Source organism: Lolium perenne, chromosome 2 (assembly GCF_019359855.2).
Source record: "Lolium perenne isolate Kyuss_39 chromosome 2, Kyuss_2.0, whole genome shotgun sequence".
NCBI classification, from domain to species: Eukaryota; Viridiplantae; Streptophyta; class Magnoliopsida; order Poales; family Poaceae; genus Lolium; species Lolium perenne.
Genome location: NC_067245.2, coordinates 204566565 through 204584375, shown reverse-complemented (window position 1 = coordinate 204584375; position 17811 = coordinate 204566565). Strand labels below are relative to the sequence as shown.

Below are 17811 nucleotides of genomic sequence, written 5' to 3'. Positions count from 1 at the left end.
ACCGACGGCCACCCTCGGCGCAACCGCGGCCGTCGGCACAGCTAGGTGGAGCCCGAAGGTCACCGTCGGCACATCTGGAACCGTCGGTACACGATCTGACAGGAGGGCCGAGCCGTTAACCTGTCACGGCGCCGTACGCCTTTGTGCCGACGGTAGCCCACGGCGCAACGGCGGCCGTCGGCACAGGGTCCCCCTTGTGCTGTGCCGACGGTGACCCACGGCACAACGGCGGCCGTCGGCACAGCCAATTATGCACATTTTTTGGTTTTTCCTGTTTTTTTTTGCATCAAAGAGATAATTATTACCCATATAATTATTAATCCATATCATTTTTTTTTATTTATTTCTCACTGCTATTTTGGCGAACCCCTTTGCGAGAAACCTATATATATGTATAAGGGCGGTATAGAACCCCTTCGCCAGAAATCGAACCTCGGAGGGGGTGAATGGCCCACACACGATACAAAATACTTAAGACCCACACACGATACAAAATATTTAAATAACTAGACTCACACACATACCAAAGCGCTTACAGAACTAGACCCACACACGAACCGAAACAGTTAAAGAACTACACCCACACAGAGGAAGCAAAACACTTAAAGAAACTACACCCACACACATGAACCAAAACACTTAAAGAACTAGACCCACACACAAACCAAAGCTTTTAAAGAACACTGGGTCGACACATGACCCGCTAGACACACGGACTCGACACACACATATTAATCAGAGAAGTCGAAATCTTCATCCTCGCTGGGGGTGTCCTCTGAAGCGGTGGTTGTGAGGTTCCACAACCACCGTTCATCATTCTCCCCCCATGTCGACGCCTCTCCTTTGGCGTACTCTGCTTCAACCTCGGCCTTCCTCTGCCGCTTTCCCGCCCTCCTCTCTCTCCTGTACGTCTGCTTCTCCTTCCAGAATGCGCGCGTTGCCTCGACGTCTCCGGGATGGTCTCTGCGCCACTGTGCCATGAACTGCTCGTCCGCCTCGGTGGTATCAATCCGCCGCTGGCCAGCCCTGTACCGCCGCGCTTCACCCTGTGAGCGAAGTAGTGGCTCAGTAGAGAGACTCTGAGCTTCCGTCAGAGACCTGACCTCCGGGAAGTTCATTTCGTGGCGCGGCCGGCCAAACCTCCAAGCCGCAACGTCGTATGCGCGGGCAGCAGCCTCCTTCGTGTAGAAGGTGCCGAGCCACACACGCGTACCACCGGCGGTGATTTCAGCCGCGAAATGTCCCGCAGGCCGCAGGCGAACGCCGATGAAGCCCGTGTTGCTACGGCGACGAGGAGCCATCTCAGCGGCAGCTCAGCTCAGAGGATTTTGTGGTTCTATTGGATGAGAGAAGTGATGAAGGGAGAAATGTTGCTGGTGCTGTTAGTGGAGAAGCCATGGCTATATATAGGCCGACGAGGGGCTGAAACGGCGGGAAAACATGGCGGGAGAGAATGGGCGGGAAAGGGTGGGCGGGAAAAAAGGGCGGGAGAGAAGCAGCGGGAAAGGGTGGGCGGGAAAAAAGGGCGGGAGAGAAGGAGCGGGAAAGGGTGGGCGGGAAAAAAGGGCGGGAGAGAAGCGGGAAAAGGGTGGGCGGGAAAAAAAGGGCAGGAGAGATTCTGCATGTATAGGGGGGAACTCCCTCGGAGGTGAACCGTAGAGAACCTTGGGATCATATGGGATGATACTTGTTTCCACATGTACCTATGACCTAAGCAAGCTCAAACGTAGGCATACGCCCACCGGGGGACCCCCGATGGGATGCAGTCAAAGGGGTAGACGGCGCGGTCAACAGAACTAGGGTTTCGTCAGAAATCGAGCATCGGACCTAGGGAATGGCCCCAAAAGTTGTGTGTGTCCACATGGCATGCACAAAAGTGATTTGAGATGGTTCTATATCCAATGCTACCCCCTCCGGGTGTGCCCGGCTTCTCGGACATGGGGTTCCTACACTTAGGCAGATTCTGCATGTATAGGGGGGAACTCCCTCGGAGGTGAACCGGAGAGAACCTTGGGATCATATGGGTATGATCCTTGTTTCCACATGTACCTATGACCTAACCAAGCTCAAACGTAGGCATACTCCCACCGGGGGAACCCCGATGGGATGCAGTCAAAGGGGTAGACGGCGCGGTCAACAGAACTAGGGTTTCGTCAGAAATCGAGCATCGGACCTAGGGAATGGCCCCAAAAGTTGTGTGTGTCCACATGGCATGCACAAAAGTGATTTGAGATGGTTCTATATCTAATGCTACCCCCTCCGGGTGTGCCCGGCTTCTCGGACATGGGGTTCCTACACTTAGGCAGATTCTGCATGTATAGGGGGAACTCCCTCGGAGGTGAACCGGAGAGAACCTTGGGATCATATGGGATGGTACTTGTTTCCACATGTACCTATGACCTAAGCAAGCTCAAACGTAGGCATACGCCCACCGGGGGACCCCCGATGGGATGCAGTCAAAGGGTTAGACGGCGCGGTCAACAGAACTAGGGTTTCGTCAGAAATCGAGCATCGGACCTAGGGAATGGCCCCAAAATTTGTGTGTGTCCACATGGCATGCACAAAAGTGATTTGTCGGGGCCGTCGGCACAGCGGCCCTCGTCGACCGGCGACGGAGCTGACCGTCGGCACAGCACGGCCGTCGGCACAACGCACGGTACACCGACGGCCACCCTCGGCGCAACCGCGGCCGTCGGCACAGCTAGGTGGAGCCCGAAGGTCACCGTCGGCACATCTGGAACCGTCGGTACACGATCTGACAGGAGGGCCGAGCCGTTAACCTGTCACGGCGCCGTCTGCACTGTGCCGACGGTAGCCCACGGCGCAACGGCCGTCGGCCTGACAAGAATCGGCTGCTTGGGTCCCCCTTGTCTTTGTGCCGACGGTGACCCACGGCACAACGGCGGCCGTCGGCACAGCCAATTATGCACATTTTTTGGTTTTTCCTGTTTTTTTTTGCATCAAAGAGATAATTATTACCCATATAATTATTAATCCATATCATTTTTTTTTATTTATTTCTCACTGCTATTTTGGCGAACCCCTTTGCGAGAAACCTATATATATGTATAAGGGCGGTATAGAACCCCTTCGCCAGAAATCGAACCTCGGAGGGGGTGAATGGCCCACACACGATACAAAATACTTAAGACCCACACACGATACAAAATATTTAAATAACTAGACTCACACACATACCAAAGCGCTTACAGAACTAGACCCACACACGAACCGAAACAGTTAAAGAACTACACCCACACAGAGGAAGCAAAACACTTAAAGAAACTACACCCACACACATGAACCAAAACACTTAAAGAACTAGACCCACACACAAACCAAAGCTTTTAAAGAACACTGGGTCGACACATGACCCGCTAGACACACGGACTCGACACACACATATTAATCAGAGAAGTCGAAATCTTCATCCTCGCTGGGGGTGTCCTCTGAAGCGGTGGTTGTGAGGTTCCACAACCACCGTTCATCATTCTCCCCCCATGTCGACGCCTCTCCTTTGGCGTACTCTGCTTCAACCTCGGCCTTCCTCTGCCGCTTTCCCGCCCTCCTCTCTCTCCTGTACGTCTGCTTCTCCTTCCAGAATGCGCGCGTTGCCTCGACGTCTCCGGGATGGTCTCTGCGCCACTGTGCCATGAACTGCTCGTCCGCCTCGGTGGTATCAATCCGCCGCTGGCCAGCCCTGTACCGCCGCGCTTCACCCTGTGGCGAAGTAGTGGCTCGGTAGAGAGACTACGAGCTTCCGTCAGAGACCTGACCTCCGGGAAGTTCATTTCGTGGCGCGGCCGGCCAAACCTCCAAGCCGCAACGTCGTATGCGCGGGCAGCAGCCTCCTTCGTGTAGAAGGTGCCGAGCCACACACGCGTACCACCGGCGGTGATTTCAGCCGCGAAATGTCCCGCAGGCCGCAGGCGAACGCCGATGAAGCCCGTGTTGCTACGGCGACGAGGAGCCATCTCAGCGGCAGCTCAGCTCAGAGGATTTTGTGGTTCTATTGGATGAGAGAAGTGATGAAGGGAGAAATGTTGCTGGTGCTGTTAGTGGAGAAGCCATGGCTATATATAGGCCGACGAGGGGCTGAAACGGCGGGAAAACATGGCGGGAGAGAGAATGGGCGGGAAAGGGTGGGCGGGAAAAAAGGGCGGGAGAGAAGCAGCGGGAAAGGGTGGGCGGGAAAAAAGGGCGGGAGAGAAGGAGCGGGAAAGGGTGGGCGGGAAAAAAGGGCGGGAGAGAAGCAGCGGGAAAAGGGTGGGCGGGGAAAAAAAGGGCAGGAGAGATTCTGCATGTATAGGGGGGAACTCCCTCGGAGGTGAACCGTAGAGAACCTTGGGATCATATGGGATGATACTTGTTTCCACATGTACCTATGACCTAAGCAAGCTCAAACGTAGGCATACGCCCACCGGGGGACCCCCGATGGGATGCAGTCAAAGGGGTAGACGGCGCGGTCAACAGAACTAGGGTTTCGTCAGAAATCGAGCATCGGACCTAGGGAATGGCCCCAAAAGTTGTGTGTGTCCACATGGCATGCACAAAAGTGATTTGAGATGGTTCTATATCCAATGCTACCCCCTCCGGGTGTGCCCGGCTTCTCGGACATGGGGTTCCTACACTTAGGCAGATTCTGCATGTATAGGGGGGAACTCCCTCGGAGGTGAACCGGAGAGAACCTTGGGATCATATGGGTATGATCCTTGTTTCCACATGTACCTATGACCTAACCAAGCTCAAACGTAGGCATACTCCCACCGGGGGAACCCCGATGGGATGCAGTCAAAGGGGTAGACGGCGCGGTCAACAGAACTAGGGTTTCGTCAGAAATCGAGCATCGGACCTAGGGAATGGCCCCAAAAGTTGTGTGTGTCCACATGGCATGCACAAAAGTGATTTGAGATGGTTCTATATCCAATGCTACCCCTCCGGGTGTGCCCGGCTTCTCGGACATGGGGTTCCTACACTTAGGCAGATTCTGCATGTATAGGGGGGAACTCCCTCGGAGGTGAACCGGAGAGAACCTTGGGATCATATGGGATGGTACTTGTTTCCACATGTACCTATGACCTAAGCAAGCTCAAACGTAGGCATACGCCCACCGGGGGACCCCCGATGGGATGCAGTCAAAGGGGTAGACGGCGCGGTCAACAGAACTAGGGTTTCGTCAGAAATCGAGCATCGGACCTAGGGAATGGCCCCAAAATTTGTGTGTGTCCACATGGCATGCACAAAAGTGATTTGAGATGGTTCTATATCCAATGCTACCCCCTCCGGGTGTGCCCGGCTTCTCGGACATGGGGATCCTACACTTAGGCAGATTCTGCATGTATAGGGGGGAACTCCCTCGGAGGTGAACCGTAGAGAACCTTGGGATCATATGGGATGATACTTGTTTCCACATGTACCTATGACCTAAGCAAGCTCAAACGTAGGCATACGCCCACCGGGGGACCCCCGATGGGATGCAGTCAAAGGGGTAGACGGCGCGGTCAACAGAACTAGGGTTTCGTCAGAAATCGAGCATCGGACCTAGGGAATGGCCCCAAAAGTTGTGTGTGTCCACATGGCATGCACAAAAGTGATTTGAGATGGTTCTATATCCAATGCTACCCCCTCCGGGTGTGCCCGGCTTCTCGGACATGGGGTTCCTACACTTAGGCAGATTCTGCATGTATAGGGGGGAACTCCCTCGGAGGTGAACCGGAGAGAACCTTGGGATCATATGGGATGGTACTTGTTTCCACATGTACCTATGACCTAACCAAGCTCAAACGTAGGCATACGCCCACCGGGGGACCCCCGATGGGATGCAGTCAAAGGGGTAGACGGCGCGGTCAACAGAACTAGGGTTTCGTCAGAAATCGAGCATCGGACCTAGGGAATGGCCCCAAAATTTGTGTGTGTCCACATGGCATGCACAAAAGTGATTTGAGATGGTTTTATATCCAATGCTACCCCCTCCGGGTGTGCCCGGCTTCTCGGACATGGGGTTCCTACACTTAGGCAGATTCTGCATGTATAGGGGGAACTCCCTCGGAGGTGAACCGGAGAGAACCTTGGGATCATAGGGGATGGTACTTGTTTCAACATGTACCTATGACCTAACCAAGCTCAAACGTAGGCATACGCCCAGGGGAACCCCGATGGGATGCGATCAAAGGGGTAGACGGCGCGGTCCATGAGCTAGGGTTTCGTCGAAATCGAGCATCGGACCTAGGGAATGGCCCCAAAAGTTGTGTGTGTCCACATGGCATGCACAAAAGTGATTTGAGATGGTTCTATATCCAATGCTACCCCTCACGGGTGTGCCGGCTTCTCGGACATGGGGTTCCTACACTTAGGCGGTCTGCATGTATAGGGGGAACTCCCTCGGAGGTGAACCGGAGAGAACCTTGGGATCATATGGGATGGTACTTGTTTCCACATGTACCTATGACCTAAGCAAGCTCAAACGTAGGCATACGCCCAGGGGACCCCGATGGGATGCGATCAAAGGGGTAGACGGCGCGGTCAACGGAACTAGGGTTTCGTCGAAATCGAGCATCGGACCTAGGGAATGGCCCCAAAAGTTGTGTGTGTCCACATGGCATGCACAAAAGTGATTTGAGATGGTTCTATATCCAATGCTACCCCCTCCGGGTGTGCCCGGCTTCTCGGACATGGGGTTCCTACACTTAGGCAGATTCTGCATGTATAGGGGGGAACTCCCTCGGAGGTGAACCGGAGAGAACCTTGGGATCATATGGGATGGTACTTGTTTCCACATGTACCTATGACCTAACCAAGCTCAAACGTAGGCATACGCCCACCGGGGGACACCGATGGGATGCGATCAAAGGGTAGACGAGGCGCGGTCAACGGAACTAGGGTTTCGTCGAAATCGAGCATCGGACCTAGGGAATGGCCCCAAAATTTGTGTGTGTCCACATGGCATGCACAAAAGTGATTTGAGATGGTTTTATATCCAATGCTACCCCCTCCGGGTGTGCCGGCTTCTCGGACATGGGGTTCCTACACTTAGGCGGATCTGCATGTATAGGGGGAACTCCCTCGGAGGTGAACCGGAGAGAACCTTGGGATCATAGGGGATGGTACTTGTTTCCACATGTACCTATGACCTAACCAAGCTCAAACGTAGGCATACGCCCACCGGGGAACCCCGATGGGATGCGATCAAAGGGGTAGGCAGGCGCGGTCAACAGAACTAGGGTTTCGTCGAGAAATCGAGCATCGGACCTAGGGAATGGCCCCAAAAGTTGTGTGTGTCCACATGGCATGCACAAAAGTGATTTGAGATGGTTCTATATCCAATGCTACCCCCTCCGGGTGTGCCGGCTTCTCGGACATGGGGTTCCTACACTTAGGCGGTCTCGCATGTATAGGGGGGAACTCCCTCGGAGGTGAACCGGAGAGAACCTTGGGATCATAGGGGATGGTACTTGTTTCCACATGTACCTATGACCTAACCAAGCTCAAACGCAGGCATACGCCCACCGGGGGAACCCCGATGGGATGCAGTCAAAGGGGTAGACGGCGCGGTCAACAGAACTAGGGTTTCGTCAGAAATCGAGCATCGGACCTAGGGAATGGCCCCAAAAGTTGTGTGTGTCCACATGGCATGCACAAAAGTGATTTGAGATGGTTCTATATCCAATGCTACCCCTCCGGGTGTGCCGGCTTCTCGGACATGGGGTTCCTACACTTAGGCGGATCTGCATGTATAGGGGGGAACTCCCTCGGAGGTGAACCGGAGAGAACCTTGGGATCATAGGGGATGGTACTTGTTTCCACATGTACCTATGACCTAACCAAGCTCAAACGTAGGCATACGCCCACCGGGGGAACCCCGATGGGATGCAGTCAAAGGGGTAGACGGCGCGGTCAACAGAACTAGGGTTTCGTCAGAAATCGAGCATCGGACCTAGGGAATGGCCCCAAAAGTTGTGTGTGTCCACATGGCATGCAAAAAGTGATTTGAGATGGTTCTATATCCAATGCTACCCCCTCCGGGTGTGCCCGGCTTCTCGGACATGGGGTTACTACACTTAGGCTGAGTCGGGATGTATAGTGGGGAACTCCCTCGGAGGTGAACCGGAGAGAACCTTGGGATCATAGGGGATGGTACTTGTTTCCACATGTACCTATGACCTAACCAAGCTCAAACGTAGGCATACGCCCACCGGGGGAACCCCGATGGGATGCAGTCAAAGGGGTAGACGGCGCGGTCAACAGAACTAGGGTTTCGTCAGAAATCGAGCATCGGACCTAGGGAATGGCCCCAAAAGTTGTGTGTGTCCACATGGCATGCAAAAAAGTGATTTGAGATGGTTCTATATCCAATGCTACCCCCTCCGGGTGTGCCCGGCTTCTCGGACATGGGGTTCCTACACTTAGGCAGATTCTGCATGTATAGGGGGGAACTCCCTCGGAGGTGAACCGGAGAGAACCTTGGGATCATAGGGGATGGTACTTGTTTCCACATGTACCTATGACCTAACCAAGCTCAAACGTAGGCATACGCCCACCGGGGGAACCCCGATGGGATGCAGTCAAAGGGGTAGACGGCGCGGTCAACAGAACTAGGGTTTCGTCAGAAATCGAGCATCGGACCTAGGGAATGGCCCCAAAATTTGTGTGTGTCCACATGGCATGCACAAAAGTGATTTGAGATGGTTCTATATCCAATGCTACCCCCTCCGGGTGTGCCCGGCTTCTCGGACATGGGGTTCCATAACGGCCAGGTCGACACGGTCGGGGGCCACAAACCAACCAGCTGCCCCCAACCTCACCCGCCCCCGCGCAACCCGCCCCCGCGCCGCCGCCGCCCCCTCACCGGCCGCCTCGCCGCCGCCACCTGCCGCAGCCGCCAGATCCCACTGCCGCCGCCACCACCCCGCCGCCACCTGCCGCCACCACCCCGCCGCCACCTGCTCGCCGCCACCGCTGCTCCGAGCTGCTCCGCCGCTCCCCGTGCCGAGCTACCCCGCCGCCGCCCCCCGGGACGAGCTGCTCCGCCGACGCCGCGGCCCCCGCGCGGCCGAGCTGCTCCGCCGCAGCGGCAACCCCGCCGCCGCAGCCTCCCGCCCCCGGCCGGCAGCCTCCTCGCCCCCGCAGCAGCCGGGCCCGGGCCCGTTCCCAGCCGCCGTGCCGTCCACGCAGCACCCCGCCGCCGCGCCGTCCCCGCAGCACCCCGCAGCACCCCGCCGCCGCCGGCCATATGGTAAGGTACTCTTACCTTTTGTTTATTTTTTTAGCTTTTTAGTATTTGCCTACAAAGCACCGATACGGCGAGACAGATACGGCGATACGGATACGGGGATACGGGATACGGCAATTTCTAGAAACAACAATACGGCGATACGGCGAATGTACATATAAAATTAATGAAATGCTATGCAATGACTTGTGAAGTCAAAGAATAATTGAGGCGGCGGAGGAGAGAATAATCAAGCAAATAGATAGATAGCGCACTGGCTATTAGAGTCACTAGATAGCCGTGTCGATGATGTCCCTGGCGGTGTATCGGTGGTGTATTGGTATTTTCTTTCTTTCTTTTTAAATTCGTAAAAGCCGATACTCCTAGGATACGTGTATCGCCCGTGTATCGGGGTATCGGAGTATCGGCGGAGTATTATACGCGGACACGGCAGACTTTGAAGTATCGGTGCTTCGGAGGTATTTGCAATTAGCTAGGTAATTTGAAATGTTAAGAATTTGAAAGAAACATGTAAAGAATTTGGAAATTGAAATGAAGTAAAATAGAATTTTGTAATGTAAATAGAAATTGAAATGAAGGAATAGAAATGGAAATTGAAATGAAATAAATTAGAATTTTGTAGAAATGCATTTGTTTTATCAATTGATGAATTTGCATTGACAAATTTTGATTATTCTAACAGGTCCCGTAGTGAGCATCCCGCGTGACGATCCCGGATCTTGCGGCGCATCTCTACGGCCGTCGACATCGCCGGTTGTTCGACTACTTCCTCTACAGCCGAGGGTGAGCTGAATTGCCGACTCCCCCTTCGCATTTTTTATGTCATTAGATTTAATTTATCCGTCAAGTCGCGTAACCTAGGTGTCAATTCCCGTCCGCAAGCGTTACGCGGATAAATATGCATTAGTGGTCAGCATATTTTGAACCGTAACGCTTGTGGCATTTACGGGACAGTCGCCGGACCCGTAGTTGGGTACGTTTTCCATGTTCTGCTCGGGTGCGAGACAGGATTTCGTCAGCGCCTCCCTGTTGTTCTCCGGATGCACATCCTCTCGGCTTTTTGCCGAGACGTGTATCGGGAGAGCAGCGGGGAGGTGCTGCCGAAATTCTGTCTCGCACCCGAGCGGCGTGAGAACGTGCCCAACTACGGGTCCGAGGCTGCTAGGAGCCCACCTAGTAGAGATGTAGGTTGATGCACGCGTTTCGCGGTAGAAAAATAAAAATATGATGCATTCAATTTCATGCTACTATTTGTTGTTTGTCACGCAATAAAGCAGGATGGCTGATAATGAGTGGATGTACAGTGGCCGTGTTAGTTCGACTCAAGTGACAGATGAATGGAAATGGAAGACCGATTTGTTAGTGAAGGAGTTAGCTCGTGGTTCGAAGGGGATTGTTTGTCCCCGTTGCCCTTGCAATGTCTGCAGGAGGCGTCATCCTAAGGATATTCTAGAGATGACTAAACACCTTTGGTGGAATGGGTATATGCGTGACTACGACCCGCCGGTCGACTTTTCTCGGCACGAACGTGATAGAGGTGAGGTGATGCGGCAGTGGATCGATGGCAATGAGAACGATGGCATCTTAAACTTGCTAGATGATCTTCGGGATGCGACATGCCAGAGTTACCATGGGACGAAACGCATCGAACCGGAGGAACCGCCTGAACCGGAGGGACCGCCACAACCGGAGGAACTTCGGAGGAGGAACCTGAGCCAACCGCGAGGGCCTTCATTGATATGATGGCCTCAGCTAGGAGGCCTCTATACCCGGGTGCAAAAATGTCTCAACTTGATGGCATCACGCCGGTTGCTAGCCGACAAGTGCATGTTTGAGAGTACTCGAGCATCCTTTGAAAAGACTACGAGCACAGTAGGTAACATGTTGCACGAAGGTCATTGCTTGCCCAAGACCATGTACGAAACGAAGAAAATCTTGAAAGCATTGAAAATGGATTATGTAACATATGATGTCTGTCCAAAACTTTGCCTTTTGTTTTGGAAAGACTATGCGGATGACAAATCTTGTGCCAAGTGTGGTCACTCTAGGTATCATGAGGTAGATGTAGGCAATGGTCGAAGAGGCGGACAATAGTAGACATAAATATTATTAGTTATATCCCATTCATCAAAATAATCCAGCGGCTTTACATGTTCGAGGAGACGCCAAGCGAGATGACATGGCATAAGACCGGGATAAGATTGCAAGACGAGAAGAAACGGGTACCCATGGTACATCCATACGATGGTCAATCATGGAAGCGCTTCGATCAAAAGCACCCAAATGAGGCAAGTGAGGCTCGGAATGTTAGAATTGCGATAGCAACCGATGAATTCAACCCATATGGTATGTCGACTGCCGCGTACAGCTGCTGGCCCGTGTTTGTTATTCCGCTCAATCTCCCTCCCGGAGTCGTAATGCAAAGGAAGAACATATTCTTGTCGATGATCCTTCCAGGGCCTGAATATCCAGGGAAGAAATTGAGTGTCTTAATGCAACCACTTGTGGATGATTTGCACCACTCGTGGCATCACGGTACATTGACATACGACCGAGCATCAAAGAGAAACTTCATCATGAAAGTTTGGTTCCACTATTCGATGCATGACCTACCCGGGTACGCCCTATTCTGTGGGCATAGTACAGCTGGTAAGTTTCCATGCCCAGTGTGCGAGCACGAACTAGAATTCAGGCACCTAAAAGCTGGACACAAATATGTTGCCTTTGACAAACACCGCAAGTTCCTCGATCCAGGGCATCGGTTCAGATCGACAAGAAAAACTTCACGAAAGGCGTAGTTGTGCTTGAACATAAAGAAATACCAAAGTTCAATGGTGCAACTGTTGATGCTGAGCTACGTGCTCTCCAGCCTAGTAAGGAACCCGGCCACCAATTTGAGGGATATGGTAAAACGCACAACTGGACTCACATAGCAGGCATAACAGAGCTCGAGTATTACAAGGACCTTGAACTTCCCCATAATATCGATATGATGCACACCGAAAAGAATTGTGGGGAGGCATTCCTTAACACCTGCTGCAACATACCAGGCAAGTCAAGGGATAATGTTTCAGCTAGAGTCGATATTGAGGAGATATGTGACAGGGTGGCTCTACACATGCAGCCTCCTGAGGGCAATCGAAAAGGTTGGTTAAAGCCGCATGCCAAGTACTGTCTTGATAAGCGCCGACAAGAAGGAGGCATTTACGTGGCTCAAATTTGACGTGTTGTTACATGATGGTTATTGTTCTTATTTGAGTAAGGGAGTCAATCTTGCTACGGGAAAAATAAACGGGCTCAAGAGTCACGACTATCATATATGGATTGAGCGGCTGATGCCGGTGATGCTTCGAGGGTATCTCCCGATCATGTCAGCGAGTGCTTGCGGAGGTGAGCCATTTTTTCCGCACGGTCTGTGCTAAGCAGATATGTACCGAGGTGATTGAGAAGCTGCAGCAGCAAGTGCCGGACATGCTATGCAAGTTAGAGATGATATTCCCCCCAGGCTTCTTCACTCCGATGTTACATCTCATCGTGCATCTCGCCAACGAGGCACTCTTGGGGGGACCGGTGCAGTATCGTTGGCAGTTTTGTATTGAGAGGGAGTTCAAATATATTCGGTACAAATGTGGAAACAAAAATAAGATTGAAGCATGCATAGCTGAGGCAACTCTCCTCCATGAGATGGCAGACGCCACGACAATGTACTATGCCAATGATGTGCCCACTAAGCATAACCCGGTCGCTCGGTACAATTCCGATGAGCCCAACCGTGACCCAAAGCTCTTGCTCTTCAAATATCCCGGTGGCAAGGCCGGTGCCTCAAAAGTGGAGAACATTTCACCAGAAGAGAAGGATTGCATAATGCTTTACGTGCTTATGAACATGGAGGAAGTGGTCGATTTCATGAGGTAAAATGACGAACCAATTACTTTGCAACCAGTAACTTGGTTTTGGTCTAATACGTATTTTCTCCTTTCAGCCAATTCCATGATGAAATGTGGTCAGGAAGAAATGGTCCCACTCCCACGCAGTGGTACACTCTTCTGAAAGAGGGTGCCCCGCCCTTAAATAAAAGCTTCGTGAACTGGTTCCATGAAAAAGTAATTTCTCAAATGTTCCTCTTACTTTGCAATCCGTGACTTGTCTTATTACACGTAACTAATGCACAAAATAATCTGAACTGAACTTGTAGGGAGCTGATCCCAACGTTGAGATGACAGATGAGTTGAGATGCGTTTCCCAGGGTTTTAACCGTAGAGTCCATACGCATGAGAAGTATGATGTAAATGGGTATCGCTTCCATACGGAGTTTCACCAGAAGAACCGGCCTAATGCAAAAACAATAAATACTGGGGTCTACACCCGCGGAGCCGATGATCTTGATTACTATGGAAGGTTACAAAAGGTATACGAGTTGACGTTCAACAACGCAAACATAGAACTCAAGCTCTTTGTGTTCAAATGCCACTGGTTTGACCCACACGGTGGAATGAGAAGCACCCCTTCCATTGGTTTAGTTGAAGTTAGGCCTACAACCACCTACAGCGGATCCGACGTCTATGTTGTGGCTCACCAAACCAAGCAAGTTTATTATTTGTCCTACCCATGTCAGAAATGAGGAACTCATGGGCTGGGAAGTCGTGTTCAGGTATCGCCACATGGTAAGCTACCCATCCCCTCCGAGGACGATTACAACAACATTGACCCGGTAACATATGAGGGAATTTTCTATCAAGAGGAAGAGCAGTTCGGGGCTCTTCAAATAGACATAGGTCTTCAGGATCTCCACAACGATGTACAAATGCGTGGTGAGACCGTGGTGGACCTGAAGGACATAGCTATGCTCACCAAGCGCCATGCGAGCAAAGACAACATTGTCGAGACTCAACCGGAACCCAATGCCGACCATGAATACTCATATGATACTGATTTTGATAGTGAGGCTGAGAACCCAATGCCTAGAGATGAGAGTGGTGATGAATGGTGAGGGTCTTTTATGCTTAGTACCTACATTATCATTATGCTTAATACATACATTTGTCATTATGCTTAGTACCTACATTATCATTATGCTTAATACATACATTTGTCATTATGCTTAGTACCTACATTATCATTATGCTTAATACATACATTTGTCATTATGCTTAATACCTACATTTTTCATTATGCTTAGTACCTATATTTGTCATTATGCTTATTAATTTTCAACATGCTTATTAATTATTTTCTCTTTTTCTTATGCGAGTAATTGCCCAATATGAGCGGACGGAAGGCATCATCGAGCTCCTTGCTTGATCGGATGCATCAGCGGAAGCCGTGGGCCGGGTGCTTCCGGACGGAGTGCAAGACCCATTATTCCCACCCGGCGTTACGAAGACGCGAGACGGAGGACGGGGAGGACGAGGGGGGAGGACGAGGCGGAGGACGAGGGGGAGGACGATTTGGAGGACGAGGGAGGGAGGGGCCGGAGGACGAGGGGGAATGCACAGCTCCTTCTAGTGACATTCCCTCTACGCCGGCTCGGTGGCTTCACGGTCGGCTGGACGAGGAGGAGGACACTAGGGAGGAGGAGGAGGACACTAGGGAGGAGGAGGAGGAGTCTAGGGACGAGGAGGCTTCGACGGAGATGGCTCCGAAGAAGTTGCGGATTCGTGGGGAAGCGCGGGTTCCCGATGAGAGTAAGGAACCTGCTACGGAGGATGAGAAGTGGCTCCTTGTCCCAGGAAAGATAGAGTAAGTAGTAAGGTGATTTCATTTTCGTTATGACACTTAGCATTTTCTAATGTTTGATAATTGTGCAGGAATTTCACATACACGGGGAAGAATGTCCGCGTGCCGGGGAGTCGATTGGAGCTGCTATTAGGAAGTGCGGCCGGGGATGTACACTCCGGTCCTTGGGGGCGAGTCCAAGCTAGCCTACACTTGGGAAGACTATGAGATAGCGCCTTACCCTGGCTTTGCTTCCGCCGCCGACGCCGTGATCAAGAAGTTTTGGGTACGTAATGCATACTCTTTGGGTTTCATTCATATGTAGTTGATAACCCCACCGTGATAACTCATGCCTCTCACACTTTACGTTATGCTTGATTGCAGCGCAATTATAGGGTGGCGGCGAGCATAAGGATAGGGTGGACGTGGTGCTCCGTAACATGTGTCGGAAGTTGACACGGCAGCGGTGGTACAACCGAGAGGATCACGTGCATCGGCCACTTCTATCTTTGAGCAGGGCGTAAGGTACACAAAGCCTGAGATTGTGCGGGGACTCGCCCGGCTATGACGATAGATGACTTCATGTCGGTAAGTAATTGTCAATGCGATTCTATGTACCGCGGCTAACTTGCAACTATATTGTTTGTTCTTCAAATGAGTTTTGATTTTGCAGGTTGTACCACATTGGGCTGATAATAATAAGAGGGCCGCCTTCATGGAGTTGGTCAAGAATTGGGTCGGCGAAAACCCCGATTTCAAGGCCGTGAGCGACCGAAACAAGGCCAACCGTGGTTCTCAGGGAACACACACTTGCGGGGAGCAGCGGCACCGATCGCTATCGGGAGCGTACGGTACATATAAAAATGGAACAAGCTGCATTTTTTTTGATTTTCGATGATATGCATAACATTTGTTTTGTGATGCAGGGGAAGAAGCTCGGGAGGGAACTTGGTGAGATGGAAGCGTGGACGCACATGAAGCTGGTGACGCCCGGTCCGAACGAGCCTCGGCCCGCGCCTGAGATGTACTACGTTACGGCAAGGCCAAAGAGAACAAGGAAAGATCTTTGCGAGGAGTACGCCAAGCTCCATCCGAGAGGTGGAGGACCCTATGACCGAGCCGGTCGACGAGGTGGCGATGATCTTTGGCGGGGTCCGGCCAGCCGCATGGACGTCTGCTGCCTTGCTGGGGGTTTCAAGCCTCAGAGGAACTTCACGCAGATCAAGGCTACCCTCCCCTCCGGCAGCTACGCTACCTCCTCGCGGACTACATGCCGTTCTCGGGTAGAGGTTGATGTAAGTCATCCACACTTTCATCCTCTGTTTTGACTCTTGTTCCTGAATGGCTATGTTGATGAGACGCATTATTTCTGAAATTGTAGACTCAGCTCGAGGAGGCCTATGCAGTAGCTTACGAGGAGTATCTCGAGAAGGTTAAGGAGCATGACCTTGTGAAAGATGCCTATGTCCAGTGGACGAGCAACCAGATGGCGGTAAGTTTCAATCTCTATGGTTGCAAAACATCATAAGTCCCCATGTTTGAATCTGAGCTATCTCTCCCGTTTCTTGCAGAGTTTCACTCGGTTCATGATGACTGGAGTGCGAGAGGAACCACTCCCAGAGCCACCTCATCCGGGGCCGACGCCAGTGTTCCCGTCCAAGGAGGAGTTCTATATCATGTACAAGCGTCAGCGTCAGTTGACCCGGTAAGTTGCTAACTTGGCTAAGTTGCTAACTTGGTGTGACATGGCTAAGTTGCTAACTCCCTCCAACATGTAGGGATTGGGAGAATCCGGGAACGACACTCCTTGTGGTACGCCGATGCACCCCGGTCGCCATTCTCCTGGTGCTTCTGCCGAACCTCGGCATTTTTCTGGTTCCGGTGGCTCTCGTCGTGGTTCTACCTCCCCGAGCACCGTCGAGATACAGCGGCCTCACTTCACCCACTCGGAGCTAGATCGTCTGTAGCTAGATCGTCACTCGGGTGGTGCACCACCATAGTTTCTACATTGTACTAGCACATGATGACACGCTCCATCTTTGTAGTGGATCCGGTGTATGTACCATGGTCTTGTATGCTATATTTGTGCTATTTGTGAGATTTGATGCTATATTTGTGAGATTTGGTGCTATACGGTGATATCTGTGTGCTATATGGTGATATATATGTTACTGCATATTCAATCCTATAATATGTGCATTTTCTGCGATTTTACGAGCAAACGAGGCCAAATTGGCAAAAATCAGAAAAAACTGGGCCTGGCTGTGCCGACGGTGTCACCGTCGGCACAGGCCCATGCTGTGCCAAATGGCAGGGTCTGTGCCGACGGTGACACCGTCGGCATGTAGCCAGGCCGATTCGCGCGATTTTCCAGTTTGAACAGCCACCGTTTTGCCGCCATTCTGGGAAAAAAAAAAAGAAAATTGTGCCGACGGTTACACCGTCGGCACAGCTGGGGACGTTGACGGCGCCGGCGTGACGGCTGGTTGGCTGTGCCGACGATGAGGCGGCCGACGGCCACCGTCCAGCCGTCGGCGTACGGCTGTGCCGACGGTGAAGTTCTGTGCCGACGGTGCACGCGAACCCGGCAGCCCTTCGACGCCCGGCCGACGGAGACGCATGACGGTGACCGTCGGCAGAGACGGTGCCGACGGTGAACGTTGTTGTGCCGACGGTGCGGGGCCGTCGGTGTAGCTGGTCGTCCCCGTAGTGTGTGCATGGCGACGGACGTGGTACTCATCCTCCAATTCAGTTGATGCTTTCGACATCAAGGCCATTACAATCTACCATGTGTACGTAGCCAGCTAGTAACAAAATATAAATATACTCTTACACTTTGCTCGATTTCCTGTCTCTGATCTTTCGGC

The 17811-nt window shown here is 52.1% G+C and overlaps 1 protein-coding gene across 1 annotated transcript; it reads left to right on the top strand.

Moving 5' to 3' along the window:
- Positions 1–16110: 16110 nt before the first annotated feature.
- LOC139835711 (uncharacterized) lies at positions 16111–17153 on the top strand. Its single transcript, XM_071825574.1, has 3 exons — positions 16111–16239; positions 16326–16436; positions 16516–17153. The coding sequence occupies exons 1-3, from the start codon at positions 16111–16113 to the stop codon at positions 16651–16653; spliced, it is 378 nt and encodes a 125-aa protein (XP_071681675.1). The 3' UTR covers positions 16654–17153.
- The last annotated feature ends 658 nt before the right edge of the window (positions 17154–17811 follow it).

Bases quoted from the DNA above. Each gene is read 5' to 3' on its own strand.
- LOC139835711 (XM_071825574.1), top strand. From the start codon at position 16,111: ATGGACGTCTGCTGCCTTGCTGGGGGTTTCAAGCCTCAGAGGAACTTC. The intron at 16,240-16,325 runs GTAAGTCATCCA...CTGAAATTGTAG, and splicing joins GTTCTCGGGTAGAGGTTGAT to ACTCAGCTCGAGGAGGCCTA. The intron at 16,437-16,515 runs GTAAGTTTCAAT...CGTTTCTTGCAG, and splicing joins GGACGAGCAACCAGATGGCG to AGTTTCACTCGGTTCATGAT.